Source organism: Crassostrea angulata, chromosome 3, assembly GCF_025612915.1.
Source record: "Crassostrea angulata isolate pt1a10 chromosome 3, ASM2561291v2, whole genome shotgun sequence".
In the NCBI taxonomy this organism is placed as follows: Eukaryota; Metazoa; Mollusca; class Bivalvia; order Ostreida; family Ostreidae; genus Magallana; species Magallana angulata.
In genome coordinates, this window is record NC_069113.1 from 25404208 (window position 1) to 25429187 (window position 24980).

At 35.2% G+C, this 24980-nt stretch overlaps 1 protein-coding gene across 1 annotated transcript in view; it reads right to left on the minus strand.

Annotated features, from left to right (window-relative positions):
- Nucleotides 1–23812, minus strand: part of LOC128175744 (fibrocystin-L-like) — a 44922-nt gene extending 21110 nt beyond the window's left edge. Inside the window, exons 1-28 of the mRNA XM_052841582.1 lie at nt 22766–23812; nt 20551–20808; nt 20130–20325; nt 18370–18478; nt 14995–15197; nt 12391–12464; nt 11852–11894; nt 11354–11532; nt 10943–11032; nt 10089–10357; nt 9765–9859; nt 8130–8416; nt 7700–7849; nt 7200–7360; nt 6727–6960; nt 6343–6470; nt 5936–6096; nt 5454–5620; nt 4706–4805; nt 4257–4414; nt 3651–3876; nt 2956–3228; nt 2410–2534; nt 2078–2216; nt 1385–1565; nt 960–1207; nt 443–631; nt 109–291 (exon numbers count right to left, since the gene is read on the minus strand). Of these exons, the coding sequence (XP_052697542.1) occupies nt 109–291; nt 443–631; nt 960–1207; nt 1385–1565; nt 2078–2216; nt 2410–2534; nt 2956–3228; nt 3651–3876; nt 4257–4414; nt 4706–4805; nt 5454–5620; nt 5936–6096; nt 6343–6470; nt 6727–6960; nt 7200–7360; nt 7700–7849; nt 8130–8416; nt 9765–9859; nt 10089–10357; nt 10943–11032; nt 11354–11532; nt 11852–11894; nt 12391–12464; nt 14995–15197; nt 18370–18478; nt 20130–20325; nt 20551–20808; nt 22766–22832 (4693 nt within the window). The 5' untranslated portion in view covers nt 22833–23812. The remainder of the gene's footprint in view (nt 1–108; nt 292–442; nt 632–959; nt 1208–1384; nt 1566–2077; nt 2217–2409; nt 2535–2955; nt 3229–3650; nt 3877–4256; nt 4415–4705; nt 4806–5453; nt 5621–5935; nt 6097–6342; nt 6471–6726; nt 6961–7199; nt 7361–7699; nt 7850–8129; nt 8417–9764; nt 9860–10088; nt 10358–10942; nt 11033–11353; nt 11533–11851; nt 11895–12390; nt 12465–14994; nt 15198–18369; nt 18479–20129; nt 20326–20550; nt 20809–22765) is intronic.
- Between the last annotated feature and the right edge of the window lie 1168 nt (nt 23813–24980).

Genomic DNA, 24980 nt, shown 5'->3' on the forward strand with positions numbered 1-24980 from the left:
TTTACTTTAACATGCAATTTCCTGTACATGTACGTAGATGTACTGTTAAATATGTAATATGAAAAAATTACATTTTTAGTTAAACGTTCTTTACATCTAAGTACTTACACTGTGGTGCCACTCTGTCATAGACGGCTTCAAATCCATTGACCTTGACGCTGATCTCCGCCACATAAGAACTGAGATCCTCCACCGTGACACACCCCCGGAACCACGTGGTCTTGTACTGGTCCACAAAGTCACTCCAATAACAGTACCTGCCCGCCACAGTGAACTGATGACGGAACACTCCTGGACAATTACAACAAAAGAAACTTTGTTTACAGATTTGTAATGAAGAATTTATGAATCCCTCTTTCCATATGTCAATGACTTGTAAACAGAACTTGTATGTTAAAGAAACTACATCTCCAGGTACAGTACAATCCACAGCTTCCCGTACCTGACTCCCTGCCTGGTCCACTGTTGAATCCTCCTTCAACCTCCTCCTTTGACAGTTCATCCTTGACCTCCACGACCCGAGGCTTCATCCCTGTGATGTAAGAGGCGAAGCTCCACTTCCACTCCACTATGTCACCCACCTTGATAATCAGGTACTGGGGATTCCAGGCATATCCACTCAGTTCAAACTCTGGTGATGCACATTATAACATTAGTTCAAATACATATTTAGGTTAAAAAAAATTAAATAATTAAAACATAATGAAAACTGTAAAATATTTCTTCACTTTATCAATAATACAATTTCAAATGTATGTTTCATTGAATCAGAAAATCTGGCATCAAATAAATCTTATCTCTTCTTTTTTTTCATTTGATAACTATTCAAGACGTTCCCTTTTTATTAGAAACAAGGATGCGGTCATGTTAACTCTATTTCCAATTGATCAAAAAATCATTTCCTTAATCTTAAAATCTTGCAGAGGAAAACTCCACAGTCTGTTATAATGATGACCTACGTGGATGGATCCCTGAGTTATCCACATGATGGACTTGTTCCGTATCCTTGACCCGACAGGTCAGTTCTGTGACCTTGGCTGTCTCCACCTCACATCGGTGTCGACCCACCATCACAGAGTTCCTGGTCTTGTTCAGAGAGAACCCGTCCCCCCGAACGGTCAGCATGGTTCCCCCTCTCAGTGATCCGCGGAGGGGGCTGATGTCAGTCACAGTCAATCTCCATTCCACAGAGGGAACCTCATTGGCACTACATAATGACAATGATTCTCAGTAATTGTTGAATGTCACAAAATCAATAGCCAATTATAACTACAAGTAACCACTAAGCATTTAATTGGTTATACTTCATCTAAATGCAACAGGCAAATTTATGTCTGTATGAAGTAAGATTCATTTCAAAAAGACATTAATTTCTTGGACCCACCTATCTACCGCCAGTCCACTGGGCCCTAGGAGTTGCATAGAGTACGCCCCGGCCGGTCTGGGGGGTAGGACTACTTTAATTTCTGTGTCTGAAGTGTTGGTGAAGGTGACTGGTACATCCCCTATCCTTACAGACTCCATACTGCTCAGACCAGACCCCTGTATCGTGATCTCTGTCCCTCCTGTGGGTACGGGAAAAAAACTCAGTTGTAAGCTACATGCATAGGGATTACATTGTAAAGGTGTTTCGATTTCCATTCATGTGATATTATTTTCTGCAATAATTTTCAGCACTTTTATGGTGTATTTTATAAGTGTATTTACATGTACATATTTCGTTTCATAACTACATCTGTGTATCAAATGATAAACATAATATACCATGGAATCATTTTTATTCATGGGGGTCAATGTTAGTGGGTAGAAAAAGTTTCGTTGGGACATAATTTCATTGGAATTGTTATCTGGATGGTTTTAATAATTTTTAAACAAATGCTTGTATATATTTGTGGGGATGTAAATTCGTGGGCAAGGGGTTATCTATGAAAACCAAAAACATTGGTCCCCCACAAACAAAGACTATTCCACAGAAACTGCAACTTCTATGCAGTGAATGAACATAGAAAAATATGGAGTGTAACAGTATGTAGTTGGTTAAATGAAAATTAATCTCATGTAAACTGGTGTGGTTTACCTGCTACATAAGTTGCATTGGGCTCGATAGAGGAAATCACAATCATATTCTCACTAGAATACTCCAAAGATTCACTATGAGTGAAATTTGTACCAGTATTCCCTTGTTTGACAATAACACTTGCAGTTTTGTTCTCCGCCTAAAATGGTTAATATTATTATTTTACACATTAATTTTGACAAACACGCTAGTGAAATATTACTATACACAGTAGGATGTATAAAATGAGAAATATGTTACAATTTTTTTTGTTTGTGAAATACTTCAAGTAGAAGACTGAGAAATCTTCATAAAGAGCAATTAATCTGTGATAGAACTTGAGTTGTACTCACAGAAGGGGGGATGAGACACACAGTCTGGGTGGTGGAACTTGACAGGGTATGACAAGCCTTACCCCCCACGTATACCTCGTCCTTGGAGGAGAATCCAAATCCTGCCAAGGTTAGGTTCAATCCACCTAAAAAGTCCCGATTATATAGAAGCAACAAGTCAATAAGATGATCCGTTACATATGAATGTATTATGTAGTTTAATTATTATTTAAATAATATTCTCCTTACAAATTTAATTATTCTTCCTTATTTTTTTTTCTTCTTCATTTTTACAGAATTCCATAACAAAATGGTGAGCCAAAATATATAATCATTCTCTAACAGCAAAACCAAGGTTCTTCCAGCTAAAAGATATTTTATAACTACAACTTCATCTAAACACATAAACAATATTTCTAGCTCAAAAACCGTTTCCAATTTTTTTTTTCCACAGAGCTTATGAAACTTTAAGTTGTGAACCATGATAAAGATATTAATTGGCATAAACCAAGAATTTAATGAGAAAAGAAAAACAACTCTGACCACACTCCATCAAAATGTCCTTACCACCAAGAGAGACAGAGCTAGGAGCCATGGACTGGATGCTGAACTGGTAGGTAAACGTGACACTGTTGTTCGTGTTCTCCGCATTCCCGAGCCCCTCCACGTTGACCATTACTGGGAAGGTCCCCGTTTCTCCGTCCCCTACTCTACACACAATGTGGGTATCATTGGACGAACTTGTCACACAGGCTACCCCTCCTATCATGACACGATTGAGGGTGTGGTTACCATGGAAACCTGTGCCCATAATTGTAATCTCTGTGGATGTTGGAAAACCTGAAATTTTTTTTTAGAGATATTTTACCAATAAAAAAATATTTGACCACTCTAACAGAAATGACATTTAATCAAATTTTTGGCACAAACCCCCTTTCCCCTAAAATTTGCATCACACTATATATATCCTTAAAACAAGTACATGTAACTGTAGACTCCTTACAATTTTATTCAATGTTATATTACTTAATTTTATTATTCAACGGTTTTACATCAAATTGTGGGAATAAAAAATTGCAAATCCTAATTTTTGTTCATAGTTTCATTAAGCTTACATCTGTCCGAAAAATAAAAGCAATTAAGTTTTTTAAATCTGGGAGGTCTCACATCTAATTAAGAAACAACACTAAAGAATGAAAGAACATATCTTCATTTCCTTCCAAATACCTTGATGTGATATATATGTATAAAAAAATTCCCACCTGTGTCAGGTGACACTGAGAGGATGGTGGGCGTGGCCGATCGTGACCAATCCCAGGAACAGTCCCCGGAGCACTTGGTGGGAATGTCGTTGATGTAGGCCATGACTTGAGGGGTGTCGTGGGGGGTGACCAACATGTCCCCGGGTATGGGGTTTAACCAAACTTTGCCATCATTGATTGTCTTCACTTCAACCGATACGTTCTCACCCTCCGCATAACTTGTAACCTACAGAATATTATTGGTTAAAATAAAAACATTTTTTATTCATCATTAATAAAAAAAAAAAAAAATAAAGCTAATTAGGCAGCTGGTTGTAGGGAACAAAAAGGCAGTTGAGTTGAACTGCAAGTCTCACATCTGCAGATATCATGCATTTGATTCAGATCAATTCAAGAAACAAAAATTTACTTTAACCTCCAACACGAGCAATACCTTAGTGAAATCTTTCAACTAAAAATGCAGAGAACAAGCCATCTTAAAGTGCTTAAAAGTTTGACATGTAAAAGAAGTTGGAAGCAAAATGAGTAACAAGCAAAATCTAGCCAAGACACTTGTCACAATCAGATCTGAGAACAGATAAAGTTTCTTTAACACCTGAGCAATACCTGTAAGGTTTCCTGGTCCCCGGCATTGGAATGGAATCCAACATGTAGGTCAAACCCTGCACAATTTCCGTGTTTGTAGGTGTATAGGTTGCCCATTTCTGGTATCCCCGATTGTAGAAGGCTTGCCAGCCTTGCCCCATCCACAGTGAATGGAATGCCTTAATGATCAATAAAAAAATGTATCTTTCTGACAAAAGCTAGTTTCAGAGCTCTCAGTTCAATTTAAAATGCACAAAAAAAATATTTCATCAGCACTATAGCTTTCAATATTTGCAACTGTTATGGTAATGTCACACAATGCGATTCTTCATCCTAATTAATTCAAATTGATTTGCACATGCAAGCAAGTCACTGATTAGCCAAAAGTTTGTATAATACATAAACAAAACTATCTACAGTGATTGTGGTATCCATCACTCATACTGTGAATTGAATTTATGTTCACATACCGCCCATGGTTTTGTTGCGAAAGGTGACAGAGAAGTTTCCTCTCACAGGGGGAGAGGCAGAGGACAGCCGGGATACGCTCAGAACCGTCCCATTGGAAATCTGTAGTTAAATAAATAATAATCTGTGAGATTAAGAATAACAAGAAAATTTCAATGTAAAAAAAGCTACAATGGTGTGCAATACACTTGAACAGTCATGACTTAATAGATTTTTAAAAAAAAAAATTAGACTTAGTTTTCTTTGAATAAAGTTATCATAATTTCATTCAACATCATTATAATAACAGAGTGGTCAGCAAAGATTTTTAACAATTGATTCATTATTTGGTCAGATCCTGTAGCAGTTGGATCTTAGCTGTCAATCAAAATTTCTGACTCAGAGTTAAATACTGTAAGGCTTCTCTGCCTGTATGCAAAATATTCTTAGAATTTTCAGCTGAATGAAGTAATGGTTGTATTTTTCAAAATAAACATTCAATGACATATTTATGTACAATGTACTGTTAATTATGCTCATTGATTAATTGCATTTGATTGTGAACCTACATTTAACTTTTCGGAAGAAAAGAAGCTTTCACTAAATTGAGAACATCGCTCAATGTCAAGAATGCTATAGAAATACAAACATTCAAACCAAATTAACGCTCAATCAAATCTACGCTAACATGTTGAAAAAATCACTTTCAACGAAATATCATTCACGCTAAATATAATACATTTACAGTATGCTTGTGTTTATAATACATACCTGCCCGGGTACCCCCGCTAACAAAGCAAAGTTGTAGGAGCAGGCCTGTGGTATGAACTCCACATGATAGACTGTGGTACCATTCTCCTCGGTTTTGTTTACATTGACTCTATCTACCAGCTGTCCACTGGGCATCACCGGCCTCAGTCTCATCAGGTTCGCATTCTCTACAGGATAAGGAATTCATGTTTTAAAGCCAATGTGTATAACCTCTTCCCGCTCCCCAAATCTTTGCTCCTCCTCCCTGAATTTACCCAAAATATTGCAAGTGGGAAAAATCAGATTTTATTGAATACATATTTATCAAACCTACATGTATTAAAGGTTGGAAACCTTTTTTTGTTTTTCTCTAATAAATCTTGTCCAACTGGTTTGGTTGGGGTTTTTTTATTTGTAAAAGTGAAGTCAACACTAATTCTTAAAATCGGCACTTCTGGACTAGCAAACACAATCATTTCTTTGGCCAATTCAAGTGTTATTACCTTGATCCATATTAGTGGGATTTTTGCCAATATAGACCTCGTCCAAGTAAAGGAAATCTTCAGAGTCGTCTTTCCTGACCTCAATTAGGAACACCTTGAATGTTGTTCCGATTTTTCCTTTTTGGACTTCAGTATACATATCTAAACATTTGTAGTTCCAACTGCTCAAATTGAAAATAATGTAAATTAGGATGATATATGTATTAAAATAATCCTTGCTCTACAAAAAGTTGACATTTTTTTTGCTCCAATTTTCATGAAAATGACACAGATCTTTTAACTTGATTACAAATTAATGAAATCCTACTACATGTAGCTCAAGCACTCCTGAATTTGCTGTAGAAAATATCACTGAAATATCCATTGACATGCCAGAATTATTTTAAAATAAAATTTCAAAATCCTACCCAGGAGACTGTTTGAATGTGACTGATGGGTAGACATATTGGTTGTCTATTGTGTTGCCTACATTGTCCTTGTATGAAAATCCCAACTTGAAGAAGTCCTGTAGCTTCCCACGATAGGCAAAGCAGACCTGTCAAAGAAATTAGAGATGTTTTTTGGTAGCTGAACAGCACATCTACACAATACAATGTAATAAGATATGCTGTTTTATTTTCAAATACATGTATTACAAACATTGTTCCCTCTCATCACTTTCATCAGAAGAGGCTTTAAATTTTCAGAAATTCAAATAACAACAAACAAAAACACAAATATAGCCTGAAATATAAGGCAAGGGGTAACATATGGGATTTAGGTGCTCTTCAAATCTCCTTTTTCAAACTTACCACTTTGACGTTCTCGCTAAGAGTGATTCTCGTACTCTTGTCATTGTAAATAAAGCTGGGATTCAGGATACTTTTCTTCCCACAGAAAGCCTCAACCTCCGAGGTTATGGTCCCTCTGTACATTGGGCCAGGTCTACCTCCTGTCTCAAAACTGTAGTGGAGCTCCTTACTGACAGGGTCCCCCAACACTCGGGGGCACCTGCTCACAAACATCTTACCCAGCTGTTCTTCCATCTTCAAAGACACAAACAAAATGATACACTAGGAAAAACTTACCTAACTATTATTGTAGAATATTTCTGTGGCATGGTATTTCAATGACTCAGCAATCCTTTTATTGCTGTTGATAGGTTTGATTCAAATGCACTGTGATCAACATACATTCGATTTGATTGATGACTTGTTAAAAATTGGTATCAAACCAATATGAAACTGGTTTTAATTCCCTAACTTTTTAAGGAAACAATATATACCTGCAATTCATTTGGCTTTCCAGTCAACAATGGTGAGATAACTCCTGCCATCTGTAAGGTGAAGTGTTCACCAGTTGCTTCCCCTGCGAGGACTTCTTCAACAGTGATATTTACTGTCACCCCTGTGCTCTTCATGATCACCTTCAAATCTTCAAAGTCACCTGCAAAGTAGATGCATATTGTAATATGGCTTCTATGGCCATTTGTCACTTTCATCGAAATAAGAATAACTTAGTCATTAAAAATATTAAATCTTGTTTCTAAAACTAAATTTTGAAAATATAATAAGGCACACAGGTATTTCACTTTTATACCTTTGTACATGTAAAAGGGGAATAACTCAATTTTATTACAAGTATTCTGTTTCATTAAAAAAAAATTGTCACTGCTTTTTTCTTTCAACAAACTGAAAATTTACTTAATCATTGAAGCAACATTTGATGCATGGTGTCCGAGAACAAATCATTAATTTGAATTCAATAAAAATTGGATTCACTGACCTCTATTTGAGATGAACTTGACAAAAATGGTTAAGCATCCATCAATCAGAGTCTTATTAACAACATTCACTTGCTCCTGAGAATCAAACAATGGCAGAGACTTCAAGGCATCTGAGATGCTTCTTGTTGTGCTTTGGGAAGTTAAAATATCTACAACAAGATGATTAGGTGAATACACAATATCATTCATAATGTATATTGAACAACATAAGCTAACTGAAGAGAAAGGGTGGAATTTTTGAAAAAGCTCTTATAAACTTATTTGCCATTATAAAACCACTAATTTTTTTTCTTTTAAAGAACATTGCAAAACATTAGTTGAATAAATCATGCAGTTTAAATAGATAGATTTTTTAGTGCTTGGAAGTGCTGATCAATACTCAGCAACATTGGTACATTGATTACAGAAGAATTTGTAACAGTTTATTACCTGTATACACATTATATAATCCAAGCCTAAACATCAAAGGGGCACCACTCTGCAGTGGATCGCAAATTTGAACTTTCTGAACTTCATAGACACCAGGTCGAACATCTTCAGTGACCAGTGAGATACTCTGGACCTCTCTCACGACTGTCGATCTGACTGCTATTATTTGATGTTCTTGTTCGGCAAACGATGTGCTCTGATTGGTCAGTTCTGTCTGATGGAAGCGGGCAGCAAGGTCTACACTCCCTGGTCCCCCGTAATCTCTGTGCAATATTACCATGCGATATCTGGAAAGATATACATCATTTAGAGGCAAACTGTGTGATAAATATCTTCATTTTTATGTATAAATAAAAAATGTTTTCTTGAGACTAGACATTACCATGATGTTAACCATCTCAAAGAGCCCCACTTATATAATGGAAAATGAAAATGAAAAGCACATCAGAAGATTTTGCTTGCCATAAACATACCGGTATGACAAAGACTTTTTCCACTTGGCATAGAACTTTGATTCAAGCTCATTAAACATGTTCACCCTCTTACCTACAAATGTTGATTTCATCTGAACAAGATTAAGCCAATGGAAAGTAATTTATGGTCTAAACCTTGATTTCATAGAAATCTACTATTATCCTTCACATATGACCTTGAAACTTCATTAAAGATCACTGCACATCCTATATCCAAAAGCTGTTTATTTGAAGTATGAACAAACAGGGCTGAGGAGAAAGTATGTATGCTCAGCTCTAAACAAAGATTTTTTTATATGGATTGACATGACCTGAACCCTTGACCTTGAAACTTCATTCAAGGTCACTGCACACCCTCTGACCAAAGGCACTCTATGGGTGAGGTACCAGACAGAATGTACCTAGTCAAGAGAATCAAGAATTTTTAACATAATTCTGCTATGGCATTAACCTTTGATCTAGATACTTGGTTTAAGGTCACTGCACATCATTTATCAAAAGGCACTCTGTGGATGAAGTATAAGCCAGATTGGGTCTAGGCTTGAGATCTCAGATGGACAGACAGACTAATCACTCCCACAGAGCAAGGGCCTAATGAGAAAACTACAGCTCATCTTCTATTCAATTTTTAAAAAAATAAAATCTCTAATTTAATGAATATTGAAATTCTTTAATTATATAACTCTTTTCATGCAGGAATTCTAAAAATATAAGCATCATCATAACAAGTGATCCGTAGGCCTTAAGGGTCACCAAAGTACCATAGCCTTTGAAGGGACCTGTCAAGGAGGAGTCTCATGTTTGCATTTTAATCTTTATTTTGGAGTCTAAACCATAATCTGATACTCCTCTGACTTTATCTCCATGAATAGGCAAAATACCCACCAAAATTGTCCCCCATGAATTTAAATGATTCCACAGTACATGTATTTGGTCCAGCACATGCACCCCAGGTGGTAAGGTGATAAATTTCATAATTTAAAATTATTCTATCCTAGAGATCCTCCAAACCAAAAATGGTAACAATGTGCCTTATACATATTTTTAAAATTTTAATTATTAATGGGCAACACACAACAAACAACGCACAACGATGGACCAAGAGCAATACGTCCCTCAGGTGACCTAAATAACGTCACTCCTGTGACCTAAATATACTTACGAGTTTCCCGCTGATAATCTGATTTTCTTTGATATCTGTTCATCTGGATATTTGAAAAAACTTGGAGCATACCTTCTGACCTTCAGAAGTTGTCTCTGCAAATAAAGTTTACATTCAGCTTTTTTAAGATTACAGCATCAATAAATGATTTTGGAAAGTTATAAAAAATAAAATAAAACTGACGAATCAGTTGCTTTTGAAAATAAAGAAAATAATTTTCAAATTGATTAATAAAAAGTTAAACTTTCACAACTCAGGTATTGAAGATGGATGACTCATAATGTAGACGACCATACATGGAAATATATACCAACGACGACTTACTGTATCATTCGGGTTTGTAGTATTACTAAAGTAAAGTAACGCAATGTCATCAGCCTTCATGGCAAAAGAGTAATCTCCCGTCCAAGGAGGTACAAAGAACCCACTGTGTCTGGTGACAAAATTCTGATACGTGTTATCATAGTATTTTGTCCTATCCGTGTGGGATTTGATGTAGTCAGTCATGTTCTCATGGAAGTCTAGGACTTCATGAAGACGATCTATATCTCGACCAGTCTTATTCCAAATCTCCAACAATAATCCACGATTTCCTTAAATGCAAAATCAATATCATATATACATATTTAAGTTTAATTCTCTTATCGTCTAAATATAACAAAACAACAATCATGTCAAATCTATACCATATATGCAGTTATTTCTGCGATTATCTAATTTTCGCTTTTATCGCGATCGTTATTAGATCTCCAAATATACAGCATGCAGAAATTTTATCAGTATTGTTTGCTATAGGAAATCATTAAAAATCGCAAAAAATGACTGATGCAAATAAATTTTTTTTTACAAATTTCCCATCTTTCGCATATTTGGTGACACGCAAAAATAAACGGATATATGATATATCAAACTCCCTGCAACAAGCTCATCTACATTTTTGTATAGCTATATATTGGTATTATCGATTCAATGGCAAATTAAAAGTATCAGCTTTGAACTTGTACATGCAAAGATTTAAGAAACTCCTCAATAACATATTACCGGGTATTAATTCTGAGCTGAAGTATGGTTTACCTAAACTAGATATGGAAAACCTGAACTTTTAAGCATGAATTACTTCAATGGGAGTAAGCAATACTAAGTAAGGAATACTTTAGGCTGCTCTATGCATGCATTACCTGGAAATTTGCTGTAGATGACATCAGGTTTGGATGGAGTCTTGCAAACAATCTTTGTGTCTGTTAGGGATCTGACCTCACAGTTTTGACCTATTTAATGACAATAAAAGAGTTACATGTATAAAAAGCCATCAGTGAACATATAATCCCATGTATTCTTCGCTATAACATATTCTGCTCTGAGTGCAATATGAATTCCTTCCATTCTTTTGATATGCAAACAACACAAAAATTAAACCCTGAATTATACATGTAAAACAAATTAAGAAAAATCTTTCTTTTTTTTGGCAACTTAGGTTACATGAAATACAAACATGTAAATAACATTCATAAATACACACAATGAAAAACTATGGTTAAAAATGCATTGCTCATTATTTAGAAGTCACTTAACAAAGTATGTATACAGACCTGCTATTTTCACTTTGGCAGGCAATCTTGTCTGGTCAAAGTTCTTTCCAGTGATTGTGACCATGGTGCCCCCACGAACACTGCCGACAGATGGATGGACAGACGTTATCTCGGCAAACGACTGGAACAGATACAGCTGTTTGGTCCTGCTCAGGTACAGCGAATGTGGTCTGCAGGCCCTGGACAATCAAACAAAAAACTTTCTTTGATAATTGTAATATCCACCAAAATGATATTTCTAAATGTGTTTCTGGTGTTTTTGTTTTCCAACAGCTGATAAATATTAATGCATCTGTGCCAGATCACAAAGTTATAAACATACATATTAAATAAAGTCAGTGGAAATTGTTTCATTATCAACTATTTTTCAGTTCAGTTCATAAAACATTTCAGGGAGAATGGCCAAAATGCTGCACAATTATCAAGAAACATGTTCAAATTTATAAAACTTGAGCACCGACCCATTAAAATGTCTTTGATGAGGTAACCAGGTCTTACCTTCCAAAAGCTCCGCTCACGATATAACTGACATTTTGATTACCTACAATGAAAAATTCAGAATAAACATCAGCTGATCATTGTAATCCAAAGTTTACAAAATATTACATCAGTGCTTTGAACAGGTTATATTCAATGACATATTCTTTTCATCCAATTCATCATAAAAACATGTCATTCACTGTTTTGCATGAAGCACTTTGTGTTTCATGATGATATAAAATCAATGTACAGTGGTAAACTTTCTGACTACCTGCATTCTGACTGATTTTTAGTTTCCGACAATGAAGTCAATATGTACCCTTTCTGACTACTAGCATTTCCTTTGATCTCCGAAAGTCAGGAAGTGAAAAAAATCAACCTTTTTAATGAAATCTCCACAGGACTTGAACAAGTATTTAATCCCGTCTCTTGAACACGGACAATCTCAAATCTAGTCAAATAGGCTATATCACTGACTGTCTAAAAGATTCAAAAATAGAGAACATTTGTGTCGATCCACAGTTTAACAAGGACTGACAAATATAAATGTTTCTCACCAACAAACTGTCCATTCATTTTACATTTCATACGACCATTCCAGGTATTTTCATGATTCAGAGAAAATCCAAAGCTGTAAAAGTTATTCAGTATTATATACATGTATTACAATTATGCATGAATCGATATTATCACTATAACAGCTAGAATTATTTAGTGAACAGTGAAATTACTCCAGTCATCACTGGGTCTACTGGCCCATGGTATATACGTAATTTTTTTTTTTGGTTAACAATTCACAACTTACATTGTAAACACCCTCCAGCAAATCTTAAATAATTGGCCAATAGCTAAACATTTATTTGCATTTTTTTTACTGTAATGTATTTTTTTTTCTTTAGCAATGTAACGGGATGGGAGAATTAATGACAGACCAGACCGGGTTTCGAACCCGGGACCCCTGAATCTCTAGTCAGGTGCTCTACCAACTGAGCTATCTGGCGCCGGTATTCGAACCGGTCTGACCGTCACTTTCCTCCCCCCTTAAATGATCTTCGTCCCCGAAGATCACCCCTGGCTCTTCCCCTGGCAGTAGTTCACCTGTCAGTTCCAGGGGTTGGTCACTGCACCAAATGTAACGGGATGGGAGAAATAATGACGGACCAGACCGGGTTTCCAACCCAGGCCCCTTGAATCTCTAGTCAGGTGCTCTACCAACTGAGCTATCTGGCGCCGGTATTCGAACCGGTCTGACCGTCACAGCAATATGAATTCAACAGCTACAATTTGTTAAAAATTATCTCTTTAACAGTTTCAACTCAGTCTTAATAAGTATACATTCTGTAGGGTATTTGTTTCTCAAAATTTGATTCTCTATAACCAGTTGCCAAAATATCTTCATAAATAACAATCAAATCTAAAAATTTAGAAAGTAATGTCATGCAGATTTTTCTGGTACACACCAATGGAATAGTGTGTTATTGAATCTTAAACTGTATACAGGGAAATATTTGCCCCGGGCCATTTTATTTTTGCCCCTTTTGCCCTATAGTTTTCAACAGGTGAATTTAAGACGGAGTGATTTGAAACGAGACAGCTGAGTTATCTCTTTTACAACAACTGTGTAGGGTGGTATTGGACACCTGTCAATATTACTGTAGATAAAAGAAAACAAAAATCAAAATGCTTTCACCATTTGAGAATTCTAAAATTTCACAATATTTGACCAAAACTAAGTTTTAAAAATTTTTGGAAAGGTGAAAAATTATAAAAGCCCCAGCACAATTCAAATTAACTCATGACTTTTATAGCTCGACCTAAATTGTGCTAAGCTGTTAGGTAACAATTTCGTTTGTTGTTTATTTTGATCAGAAATACATCACAATATGGAGGTGTCCTTTATCACCTTAAGGAGGCCAAGTACAGTTCTGGTGCGCATGACTTTGCACAATGGGCATCTTTTATTTCTATGCAACTGTAGATGCAAAGTTATAACTTTCTTGTGAATTGTGTTTTTAAACCAAAGTGTCATGATATGTAATGTTTATTAGTTGAAAAATTGTGGTTTCATGAATGGTAAAATGCTAAAACGGCACTTACTCATCATCAATTTACGGTATTTTATACTAAGCAGAAAGCCAAAGAAAAAGTACCATCTGCTCATTTATTCAAGGTGTCAGGTAATAATTTTCAAAGTTAGCATCTTAAGTAAAAAGTATTATTTCATTAAAAATTAATTTTTAAAAGCAAATTAATATATTCAATATCCCAATTAATTTTTTCAGAAAAAAAAAAACTTTGATATTACTGCTGGACCCAACCATAAGGTAAACATTTTATCATATTTCACAATTTGTTGACTTATTTCAATGAATAGTTTTCATATTTGTAAGAAATAAAAATTCCTAGGGCAGAAATATAAAAAATATGGGGAAACTGTGAAAACCTAGCGCTTTTTCAACAGATTTCCATATGGTCCCATAGTAAAAAGTGTTAACATTCTAAACAACCCCCTAGGAAATTTGGAATAAACTATAAAAATTATAAATTATTCATCGGTAAAAAGGCGACGAGAATAACAAATTTTAAAATCCTTTTAAAAGAAATCTGATTGTAATAGAATAATAACGGATACAAATTTCTAGATCTACAATACTTAAAATAACAAGATAAGTCAAAACATCAGACCTATATCAATCATTTTGGCTGAAAAATCGAATTTAATTTGTATAGCTTTGAAAGGAAATTTCCCTCCTGTTGACCTCGTGACGTCACTTCCGCTGAAGCCTCGTTATCGCCTAATTCTGTTTTCTCTTGATTAGATTTCCCAAAGCAGGTAAAAATAGCCACTTTGAAGAGGCGTAACTCCGTTATTTTTGCACCGATTTCGATGCGGTTTTTTGCATTAAATTTTGGTAAATAAACCCTTTAACATATGTTTCACATCGGCTGGGCTGCAGGTACCCTTTAAATAATTGATATAGTAGTAAAACATCATGCAAGAAATTTCATCAAAATATTTAAGGTACAAATAATTAAACTCACTAAAACTGGGCAAAATTGTTTACAAGTGCAGAAGGAGCGAAAATAAAATTTGACGAAAATAATCCTGTATACAGGTGATTTCTTTTTTGTTACTTTTTGCTTTCATCGATAATACTTACAATACATCATTGTCAGTCTTTAGGCTGCAAAGTTGAGGGCCAGCGTAAACTCTGGTGACTTTTTCCGACCTCCCATTGGTGGCCACAACCACATTGGTATCAAAAAGGTCGGTCACGATTCTTCCTTGGATTTCAAGTATACTCTGAGGGGGACCTGAGCTAGGCTCGACAGAGGTAATTGTTGGAGTATTGTAACTTCTCACCTACAGAAGAGAAATCAACCATCAAATTCATCTTATCTACATGCACCTGTACTGATAAGAAAAAGAGTTTATATCAATTTCAAGTATATTATACAAAAAAAAATTATTGGGCAATAACAACCTTGTATGTGTACAGTATACAATGCGTACCATCCACTGTATATCTCTTTATTTTCCCTATATCATTAAATCACACCCTAATAAAAAGTTATTATTTTGTGCTTTATCAGCAAAACAAACCCACTGATTTTTTTGTCTTAAAATTTGCCCCCCCCCCCCAAAAAAAAAAAACACCTAAAAAAAACAAGAGGCCCAGGGGCCACATCGCTCACCTGAGCAACAATTGCCTTAATTCTGATCAAATTAGCATTACAGTATCAAAATATCTTGACAACTAAGTACAGTAGATCTTGCTAAAAAAAAAATTGAAAATCTGCAAATTTTTATCCACCTCTTTTTTTTGGTAAATACCAAGCCCCTTTTGTTGTTGTACCTGTAAGAAGATTTTTCTCTATCCTATATACCCCTAACCGCCATCATGGCCCTGCCCTACCACTAGGGACTGTGATTTTGCAAACTTGAACTTACACTACCCAAGGATGCCTCTACACAAGTTTAAGCTTTTCTGGCCAAATAGTCTTTAAAAAGAAGATTTTTAAAGATTTTCTCTATATATTCCTATGTAAAAATTCATCCCCCATTGTGGCCTCACCCTACCCCTGGACTATTATTTAAACAAACTTGAATCTATATGATCTGGGGATGCTTCCACTCAAATTTGGGCTTTCCTGGCCTAATAGTTTTGAGAACAAGATTTTTAAAGATTCTCTCTATTTATAAAAATTTATCCCCCATTGTGGTCCCGCCCTACCCCCAGGGACCATGATTTGAACAAACTTGAATCTAAATAATCCAAGGATGGTTACACACCAATTTGAGCTTTCTTGGCCTAATAGTTATTAAAAGAATATTTTTAAAGATTTTCTTTATATATTTCTGTGTAAAATTTATCCCCCAATTGTGGCCCCACCCTACCCAGAGGGACCATGATTTTACCAAACTTGAATCTACACTACCTGAGGATGCTTCCACTCAAATTTGAGCTTTCCTGGCCTAATAGTTTTTGAGAAGATTTTTAAAGATTTTCTCTATATATTCCTATGTAAAACTTGATCCCTCTCTTGTGGCCCCACCCTACCCCGGGGACTATGATTTGAACAAACTTGAATCTACACTATCTGAGGATGCTTCCACTCATATTTGAGCTTTCCTGGCCTAATAGTTTTTGAGAAGATTTTTAAAGATTTTCTCTATATATTCCTATGTAAAACTTGATTCCCCTCTTGTGGCCCCACCCTACCCCGGGGACTATGATTTGAACAAACTTGAACCTACACTATCTGAGGATGCTTCCACTCAAATTTGAGCTTTCCTGGCCTAATAGTTTTTGAGAAGAAGATTTTTAAAGATTTTCTCTATATATTCCTATGTTAAACTTGATCCCCCAATTGTGGCCCCACCCTACCCCAAGGGACTAATATTTGAACCAACTTGAATCTACACTATCTGAGGATGCTTCCACTTAAATTTGAGCTTTCCTGGCCTAAAAGTTTTTTAGAAGAAGATTTTTAAAGATTTTCTCTATATATTCCTATGTAAAACTTGATCCCCCTTGTGGCCCCACCCTACCCCCAGGGACTATGATTTGAACAAACTTGAATCTACACTATCTGAGGATGTTTCCATTTTAATTTGAGCTTTCCTGGCCTAATAGTTTTTGAGAAGAAGATTTTTAAAGATTTTCTCTATATATTCCTATGTAAAACTTGATCCCTCCATTGTGGCCCCGCCCTACCCCCGGGGACTATAATTTGAACAAACTTGAATCTACACTACCTGAGGATGCTTCCATTTTAATTTTAGCTTTTCTGGCCTAATAGTTTTTGAGAAGAAGATTTTTAAAAATTTTCTCTATATATTCCTATGTAAAACTTGATCCCCCTCTTGTGGCCCCACCCTACCCCCGGGGACCGTGATTTGAACAAGCTTGAATCTACACTACCTGAGGATGCTTCCATTTTAATTTGAGCTTTTCTGGTCTATTAGTTTTTGAGAAGAAGATTTTTAAAGATTTTCTCTATATATTCCTATGTAAAACTTGATCCCCCTCTTGTGGCCCCTCCCTACCCCCGGGGACCATGATTTGAACAAACTTGAATCTACACTACCTGAGGATGCCTCCACACAAGTTTAAGCTTTTCAGGCCGATTAATTTTTGAGAAGAATATATTTGAAAAATACCAACAAATTTTCAATAATTCTCAATTATCTCCCCTTTAAAGAGGGCGTGGCCCTTCATTTGAACAAACTTGAATCCCCTTCACCTAGTGGTGCTTTGTGCCAAAGGACTATATATGGTATGGGCCTAAAATGGCCCCCTAAAAGGAATATCATTATTTTACTGTAATTCTTTGTTTTCTTTGTACAGATATATATGCGATGTTTTAACTTAATGTTCATTTTGATTCAAGTGCCCACAATTTAGAAATACGGCATTGTAAAGACAGCCTTTTCCCGCCATTTTTGCATTTTAGCATAAAAAAGCTTGTTTTCAAGAAGTTTTTCTTTCAAGAAACATAGAGCGCATGCTTGAACCAACAAAATATTTTAATCAGAGATGTATCTAGCCAAGACTAATAAGTGACAAAAAATTTGTCCTGGTTCAAGCATGCGCTCTATATTTCCCGTTCGTAAAAAGATGAGAAAAATGTCATTTTTGACTGATTTTGATTGGATTTTTGAAATAGCGTCACTTCTGACGTCATATACTGCAAGCGAGTGCAAATAAATCAAACAAATATGTGAAAAATATATTTTATATGAACTCTTCTAAATTATAGCATAACATTTTATTGTAACCGAAACACTTTAAAAATGGTGAATTATGGGGGCCAAATTTGACTCTTATCATATATAGTTCTTTGGTTGAAATCTGCCCAGTGGTTCTTGAGAAGAAGATGAAAATGTGAAAAGTTTACAACGACGACGACAACAACGACGACGACTACGACAACGACAGACAACGGACAAATTGTGATCAGAAAAGCTCACTTGAGCCTTTGGCTCAGGTGAGCTAAAAATGAATATAGAATACCATACTTCTGTTACTGACCTGAAATCTACATCTAAAATCAGTGGCATATCTACAATGATTCACTATGGGGACATCCTCTCCATCAACATTCAATCTCACATAATAGTAATCAGCTTTCATCCCAGGCCTGCAATATTAAAGAGTTTACCAAAATATACTCGAGATATGATTTACGACTGGCTTTTTAAAAAAGTTTTGCCTCCTTGATTCCATAATACACACATGCATGTACTGGTACATCAATTTTTTGCAATTTTGACTTGTGATTTTTTGAAATACTGACTGTAAAAAAAAACTTGTTATGATTTGCAGTTTAGATGATACCACAAAATTTTGTAAAAATTTAAATCTCTGCCAAAAATCCATTCCATATGGTAAATTAATTTTCACTTAAATATTGGTTTAGTATTACAAATAACTACTAGTATTATGATGTATAACGTGACATACACAATGATAATTTAACCATCAAAAGTGTAAAGCTTTGTTGATATCGGTCACTCTATAAGCTCCCACAAGATAAGTTTTCACATAGGGTAATTTCACAATGCACCGGACACCTTTGGATTTTTCCCTTTGTTCACGCATCAAATATCGTCCAAATATAAATAAAACTTGTTTTAAAAGTTACAGGTTTTCCCATTGCTTAATTATTGGAGAAAAAATTGTGAAATTGTTAAAAATGTAGAAAATAAAGCAAATTAATGAAGTGTTGAACTATTTCACCATGGATCGGACAATATTTACCAAGCATCGGACAGCTATAGCAGTGCAGTAGAGATTAAACATAACAACATTTTCTGGTTTCAATGCAAAAATACAAAGGTTCGGAAATATTAATTTATTCAATTGCTAATCATATTTCTTTTAATTTAAATCCTCAAATCTACATATAGGAATTTAGACTAGTGCTTCTGTTTAAAGGAATATTTATTATAAGGGGTTCTTTATCGTGCCAGCTCCTACAAGAACTTTGGACTAAAAAGGGTGTGTACGTAAAACTCGATTTTTAAGTGGTTTGAGGAAAATGTTTGTATCAATTATTTTTAAAATTTTTATTTTACTTCACATTTAAAGTATATCACAAGGAATGGGCACATAGTCTCCATATTATTAGAAGAAATCATGCAGTGAAAACCGTCCGATGCATGGTTAATTTGTGTCTGATCCCTGATGAAATGAACATTTGGTGCAATAATGACCTTGACATTAATTGTTCAAATTTCTTGGACCTATTTTAATCAAATTTTGTTTCAAAACTAACTTCTTTCTAATTATTTTACGCAGAGAGTGCATTGAACATTTGGTGCAATAATGACCTTGACATTAATTGTTCAAATTTCTTGGACCTATTTTAATCAAATTTTGTTTCAAAACTAACTTCTTTCTAATTATTTTACGCAGAGAGTGCATTTTCACTTATTCACAATCACACGCACAACATTCAAATAATGCTTTAGTCTAAAATCTTCGTAACTAAATTTTCAATAATGGCGTATTTGACGTCATTTTACGATGCCTATATTGCTATTTCTGTCAAATTTTTAATAATGATAAAGTTCATTTATTCTAATTCAGGAATATACGAAACAACACATGAGCGCATGCACATTTATTTGTATATTTATAAACAAAGTTGTCCGATCCAAGGTATGTGTCCGATGCATGGTTAAATCACCCTAATGGATGCCACATAAAAACTTTTCATGATCTTCAAGTTGAAAATTCTATCACAGTTAAAGACTTAAACTTTACCATATGCATGGTAAAAATCGTACTTGGTAAAGCAGAGAATGTCTTCCTCGGTGGTTCCGTCTTTGTTGACCGGACAGTCGTACGACATGGAGGAGGACACCAGGCGAACTTTGTTTCCCTCGTTGATGTTGTCCTTGGAGAACCCCTCCCCCCTGATCAGAATTCTCGTCTCCCCACACAGACTGCCCTGGTTGGGGGTTATTGAATTTACCAAGCTTCCTTTGATTGAATCGAAAAGTTTAGTTCCTTATATAATCATGTACATGTAAAGTCTGTAGCATATGAGTTGAAAAATTATACCTACCCTATTGTTAATACCATAGGGCTTATAAACTACAATTTATAAATTTTTTTTATAGGATGGATGATTAATATTTGTAACAATGATTTTCAGAAAGAGAGAGAGTGAAAAGAGAGATAAAAACAGATTGTTACAGTATTTACCACAAAAGGGAACATCGCAGTACTCCCATCGTTTTCGTCTATCCGTTGTGTAGCACCAAGGCCTTTTTTCCCACGAATCTTTGGGGTTTCTACAAAAATTCTCGTGAGAACTGGCACCTCCCGGTAGATGTTCGGCGTACCCAGAATGGCTGTGGGGTGACTGTGAGTCCCATCTTTGACAAGTTCGGCCGGAGGTAGTGGTAGATATTTTGCCACGATATTCTAGTCCTTTTATCGTCTTCTTGCAGTCCTCTTCACCTAAATGAAATGAAATCAAGAAGTTTCACTGTAGATGGCTTGTATACTCAACTTTTATAATTAATCAGTTTTACATACCCAGTCAAAAATACATGAATAAACAACGTTATTTAGTGAACATGGCGTTATGAATAGCAATTTCTCTGCGCTAGCGCATCATGGAAAATCATACTGCCCGCAGAGCAGTTGCTATTCACAGGGAGGTATATACTAACTATGTTAGTATATACGTCCCTGACAGAATCAATGATATGTTATAACAGTAATTCCTTTAAAATGTTATTATATACCAGTAAAAATCACTTTCAAACAATTGAGTTATCGCTATCGCTAAGGTCTGAAAGTCCGTGGGGCAATTGCGCATACAGACAGAGCAATTGCGTTTATAGAAAAATAAACACAGTTCCTCCGTATGGACTTACAGTGGGAAAGAACAAGGGATATGCAAATATATATATATAATATATAACGTTAGTTACCCTATTTAAGAAATAAACAATGTATTTAGTGAACATGGCATTATGAATAGCAATTGCTCTGTTGGCATATTCCATGATGTGCGCTAGCGCATCATGATAAATATGCCAGCAGAGCAATTGCTATTCATAACGCCATGTTCACTAAATAATCGTTGTTTATTACTTATATTTGCATTTTACCACTCGCAAATTCCCTGTATTAGCCTAGACTTTGACATTTAGCCATTGCATCAAAAATAAACAATTAGTCTGTAATGTATCTTTTTAATTCACATGGATTTGTTAACAGAATCAATGATATGTTATAACAGTTATTCCTTTTAAATGTTATTATAAGACTTGTTTTAATTAAATACATCAATTTTATGGAGTTGGAGATAAACACATGATGTATCGTATAATGGTTTAAATCTATAACGACATGTAAAAGTATATGACGTCACGCCTTTATGATGTCATAGTGTACAGACAGAGCAATTGCGATTATAGAAAAATATTTGCAGTTCCTCCGTACGTATGGACTTACAGTGGGAAAGCGCAATGGATATGCAAATATAATGATTATAACCCCCCCCCCCCCGCCCACTATATCCCTAAGTAATTTATTTGGGCATTGCGGATGACTGCATGATGCAGCCATCCCCAGTTCCTGAATTCACTATTTACCGTAGACAGATATAAGTACAAAACATAGTTTAACTATATACGTCCCTGCTATCCTTCTCCTTTCCACCCAGTACGGTTATCTTCTGCACTGCAAGTTGCAAGTTTATTGGAATCGTTCATGTCCAAGGGGTGTTGGGCTAGTCCATTTATTTTGGCGCGTTTTTTGTAATACATCCTCACAAATTTTCAGTTCAAAAGCATTAAGATTGGATCAGTATTGGCGGACTAAGGAGGGGTAAAACATACAAAGAAAATCAAAAACGTCAGACTTGAACGCACACATGCACGGAGCTGGGGTGGGAGGGGTCAAGACCACTATCTCCCTGCAAAATCCAAATTTCTTAGTCTGACGTACCCCCCACCCCCTTCCTTGAAAAAAGTTCCGGATCAGCCCATAACAAAGGTAATTAAATTGAGCACCTAATCTTCCCACTTCGCAAAAATTCTGAACTTTTCACAGGTGATTGGTTTTGGCTATATGGGAATGATGTACCAGGCATGTAGCATTATGGGGGGGGGGGGGGGGCAGGGTGGCCTGGCCCCCACTTTTTTGGGCAGTAAGGATTTTTTCATAAATTTACATACAAAAAATTGAATAAAGATGGAGCCCCCCCCCCCCCCACTTTTAAGGGACCATGTAAAAATTTGAATTGAAAATAAGCTCACTGAAGTTAAAAGTAAAACTCTCCCCCCCCCCTCCCCCCCCCCCCCCCCCCCCGGGTATAGGATTTTCAGGATTTTGGAAAGTAACTATTTCCCCCTTTTTTTTTTTTTGTACGAGAGGTGGGGCTGAAGAAATAAGAAATAAATACCTGTAGAATGAACCACAAGACACAGGAAAGAAATCCAGATAATCCATCGGGAAACAGAAGGATCCATGTTGTCCGTCCTCTGGACTTCAGAAAAAGTTTTTCAAAATCTCCCGCGGCCTCTTAAAGAAAACAAACATACAAGAACATCTCTATTTATTTATCGTTCATGTACGGAGTTTTGTTAATATTTCTCAGATAACAATTTGATATATTTACTCTTATATATTTTGATTAAAAAGAATGCGCAGAAAGAATGTGAATTTGTCATGAAATATATTCCTGTAATTAATTCTAACTCTTAATATTTCGGATTTTCTTTCTTTCTTTTTTTTGTTGTTTTTTTTTTTTTTTTTGCTTTTTTTTTTGGTTTTTTTGTTTTAATTTAAGTTATATCTTCTTTAGCTTTTTATTGGCTTTCCTAAAACTACTGAAATTTGAATTTTCACACGAAGCAAACGCAATATTCCCGTAACATCCTATAGATGGATGAATTGACACAGTTTAATATATAAAGGATGTAGTTTGGACAGCTTCCGATCTTTTGTTTTGTCGCTTTGTGACGTGACGGACAGCTGGACTTCCTGACCTACATACAGTCGTGTTGACCAAAGGAAATAGATTTAGTACCAAAAATTAGTGTGCACGTAAAAACGCAATATTTATGAAATCGAATCTAGTGTTATATCAATGCACTTCTGTCGATCATATGATATGTATTTGCGTATTGTTTTATGGAAAAGCAGATGGATGGATGGATATCTCAGTTGCCTTGCGATTTATAATTTGCTTTCTAAAAAAATTTTTTCTCAAACCGCTGAGCAGTTTTTTTTAAATATATACTATAAAAGCTTTAATTTTTTGTTCCATAAAAAAAAAATGAGTCAAAACTTTAGAGAAGGATTTAAAACGGCGGATGAGGCTTAGACAATCGAATGTCTGGTATTATGGGGTAAAATAGAAACCATTTTAACAGGACTTTGGTCTTTCGGCAGGATGAAACTTTATCGTTTTCTTGCGTCAAACCAAGTTAAAAATGACACCTGTTTTAAGTGAAATAAACAAAAATTGCGAAGTCTTAGCTTAGAAGCCAGCCAAATCGTATTGATTTTCAAAAGCCATGGCTTAATGGCCAGCAATGAAAGACCTACCAAAGTCCAAGCTTCTGTTAAAATGGTTCTCACAAAGCTTAAATTTGATCAGTTGTGATATCACTAATTAATTAAACAACCTCTTACTGGGTAAACTTATAATTGCCCTTAACTTCTTTGGTTAACGTAAGCAAAACACTATAAATTAAGTCACTAAAATCAAAGATTTCAAAATAATTCTGTAAGATGCAAAAAAAAAAAAAAGAAAGAAACGAAAAGAAAGAAAGAAATATATAGCCAAGTGTCAATATGACACTTTGATATATTTTTGTTATAATGTATTAAATCAAATGATATTTTATTTGATTACAACTGTTAATGATAATTTTTACAAAAAGATAGCTTACATAGTATAAATCTTACCTTCAGTTCCGCAGAGTGGAATATTATCTCTCTATTATTAGAGAAAGTTTGAAAAAAAAAAACACCTTACATATGGAAATCGCCAAATAAAACCCCGGGCCTGCAATCAACGAGGATATAAATGAAATGTAGGTAATTTATTATGTCGAAAGGAAGAGGATTACAGTAAAGATTGTTACAGAAATGATGATATATTTCAGCTTGCGTATTTAGTCAATTTCCTGTTGAACAGCTGTACATATACTGTACACGTATATTAGTTATAATGTAACAATTTGATTCATTCACAGATATAGTCGTTCTCTTTTTTTTTTCAATATTCCGACTGAGCTTTGATATACTAACTTTGGGGCAAAAAAGTACAACGGGCAATGCAGAAAAAATATTAATGAATATTTATTTCTGCAATGCTTGCTTCTTTCATATCCCGTAAAAACTAACAAAGGAAAGTGTTTTTTTTGTTTTTTTTTTTTTTTGTTTTTTTTTTTTTTGTAACTATCGCTACCTTCGTAGTACACGTGAAAAAGAAACAGCGACATAATTATCGCGTGTTTCAAACGATGGCTCAACTTTTCAAATTCGTGTCCTCAAATCACAAACTTGGAGGTAAAAAAAAAATGGTAAAATTTTTTTTTTAATCGATTACTGAAGTTTTCCGGCAAGTAGAGGAAGAATTTATATTCTTCTGTAGAATTCGCAGACGA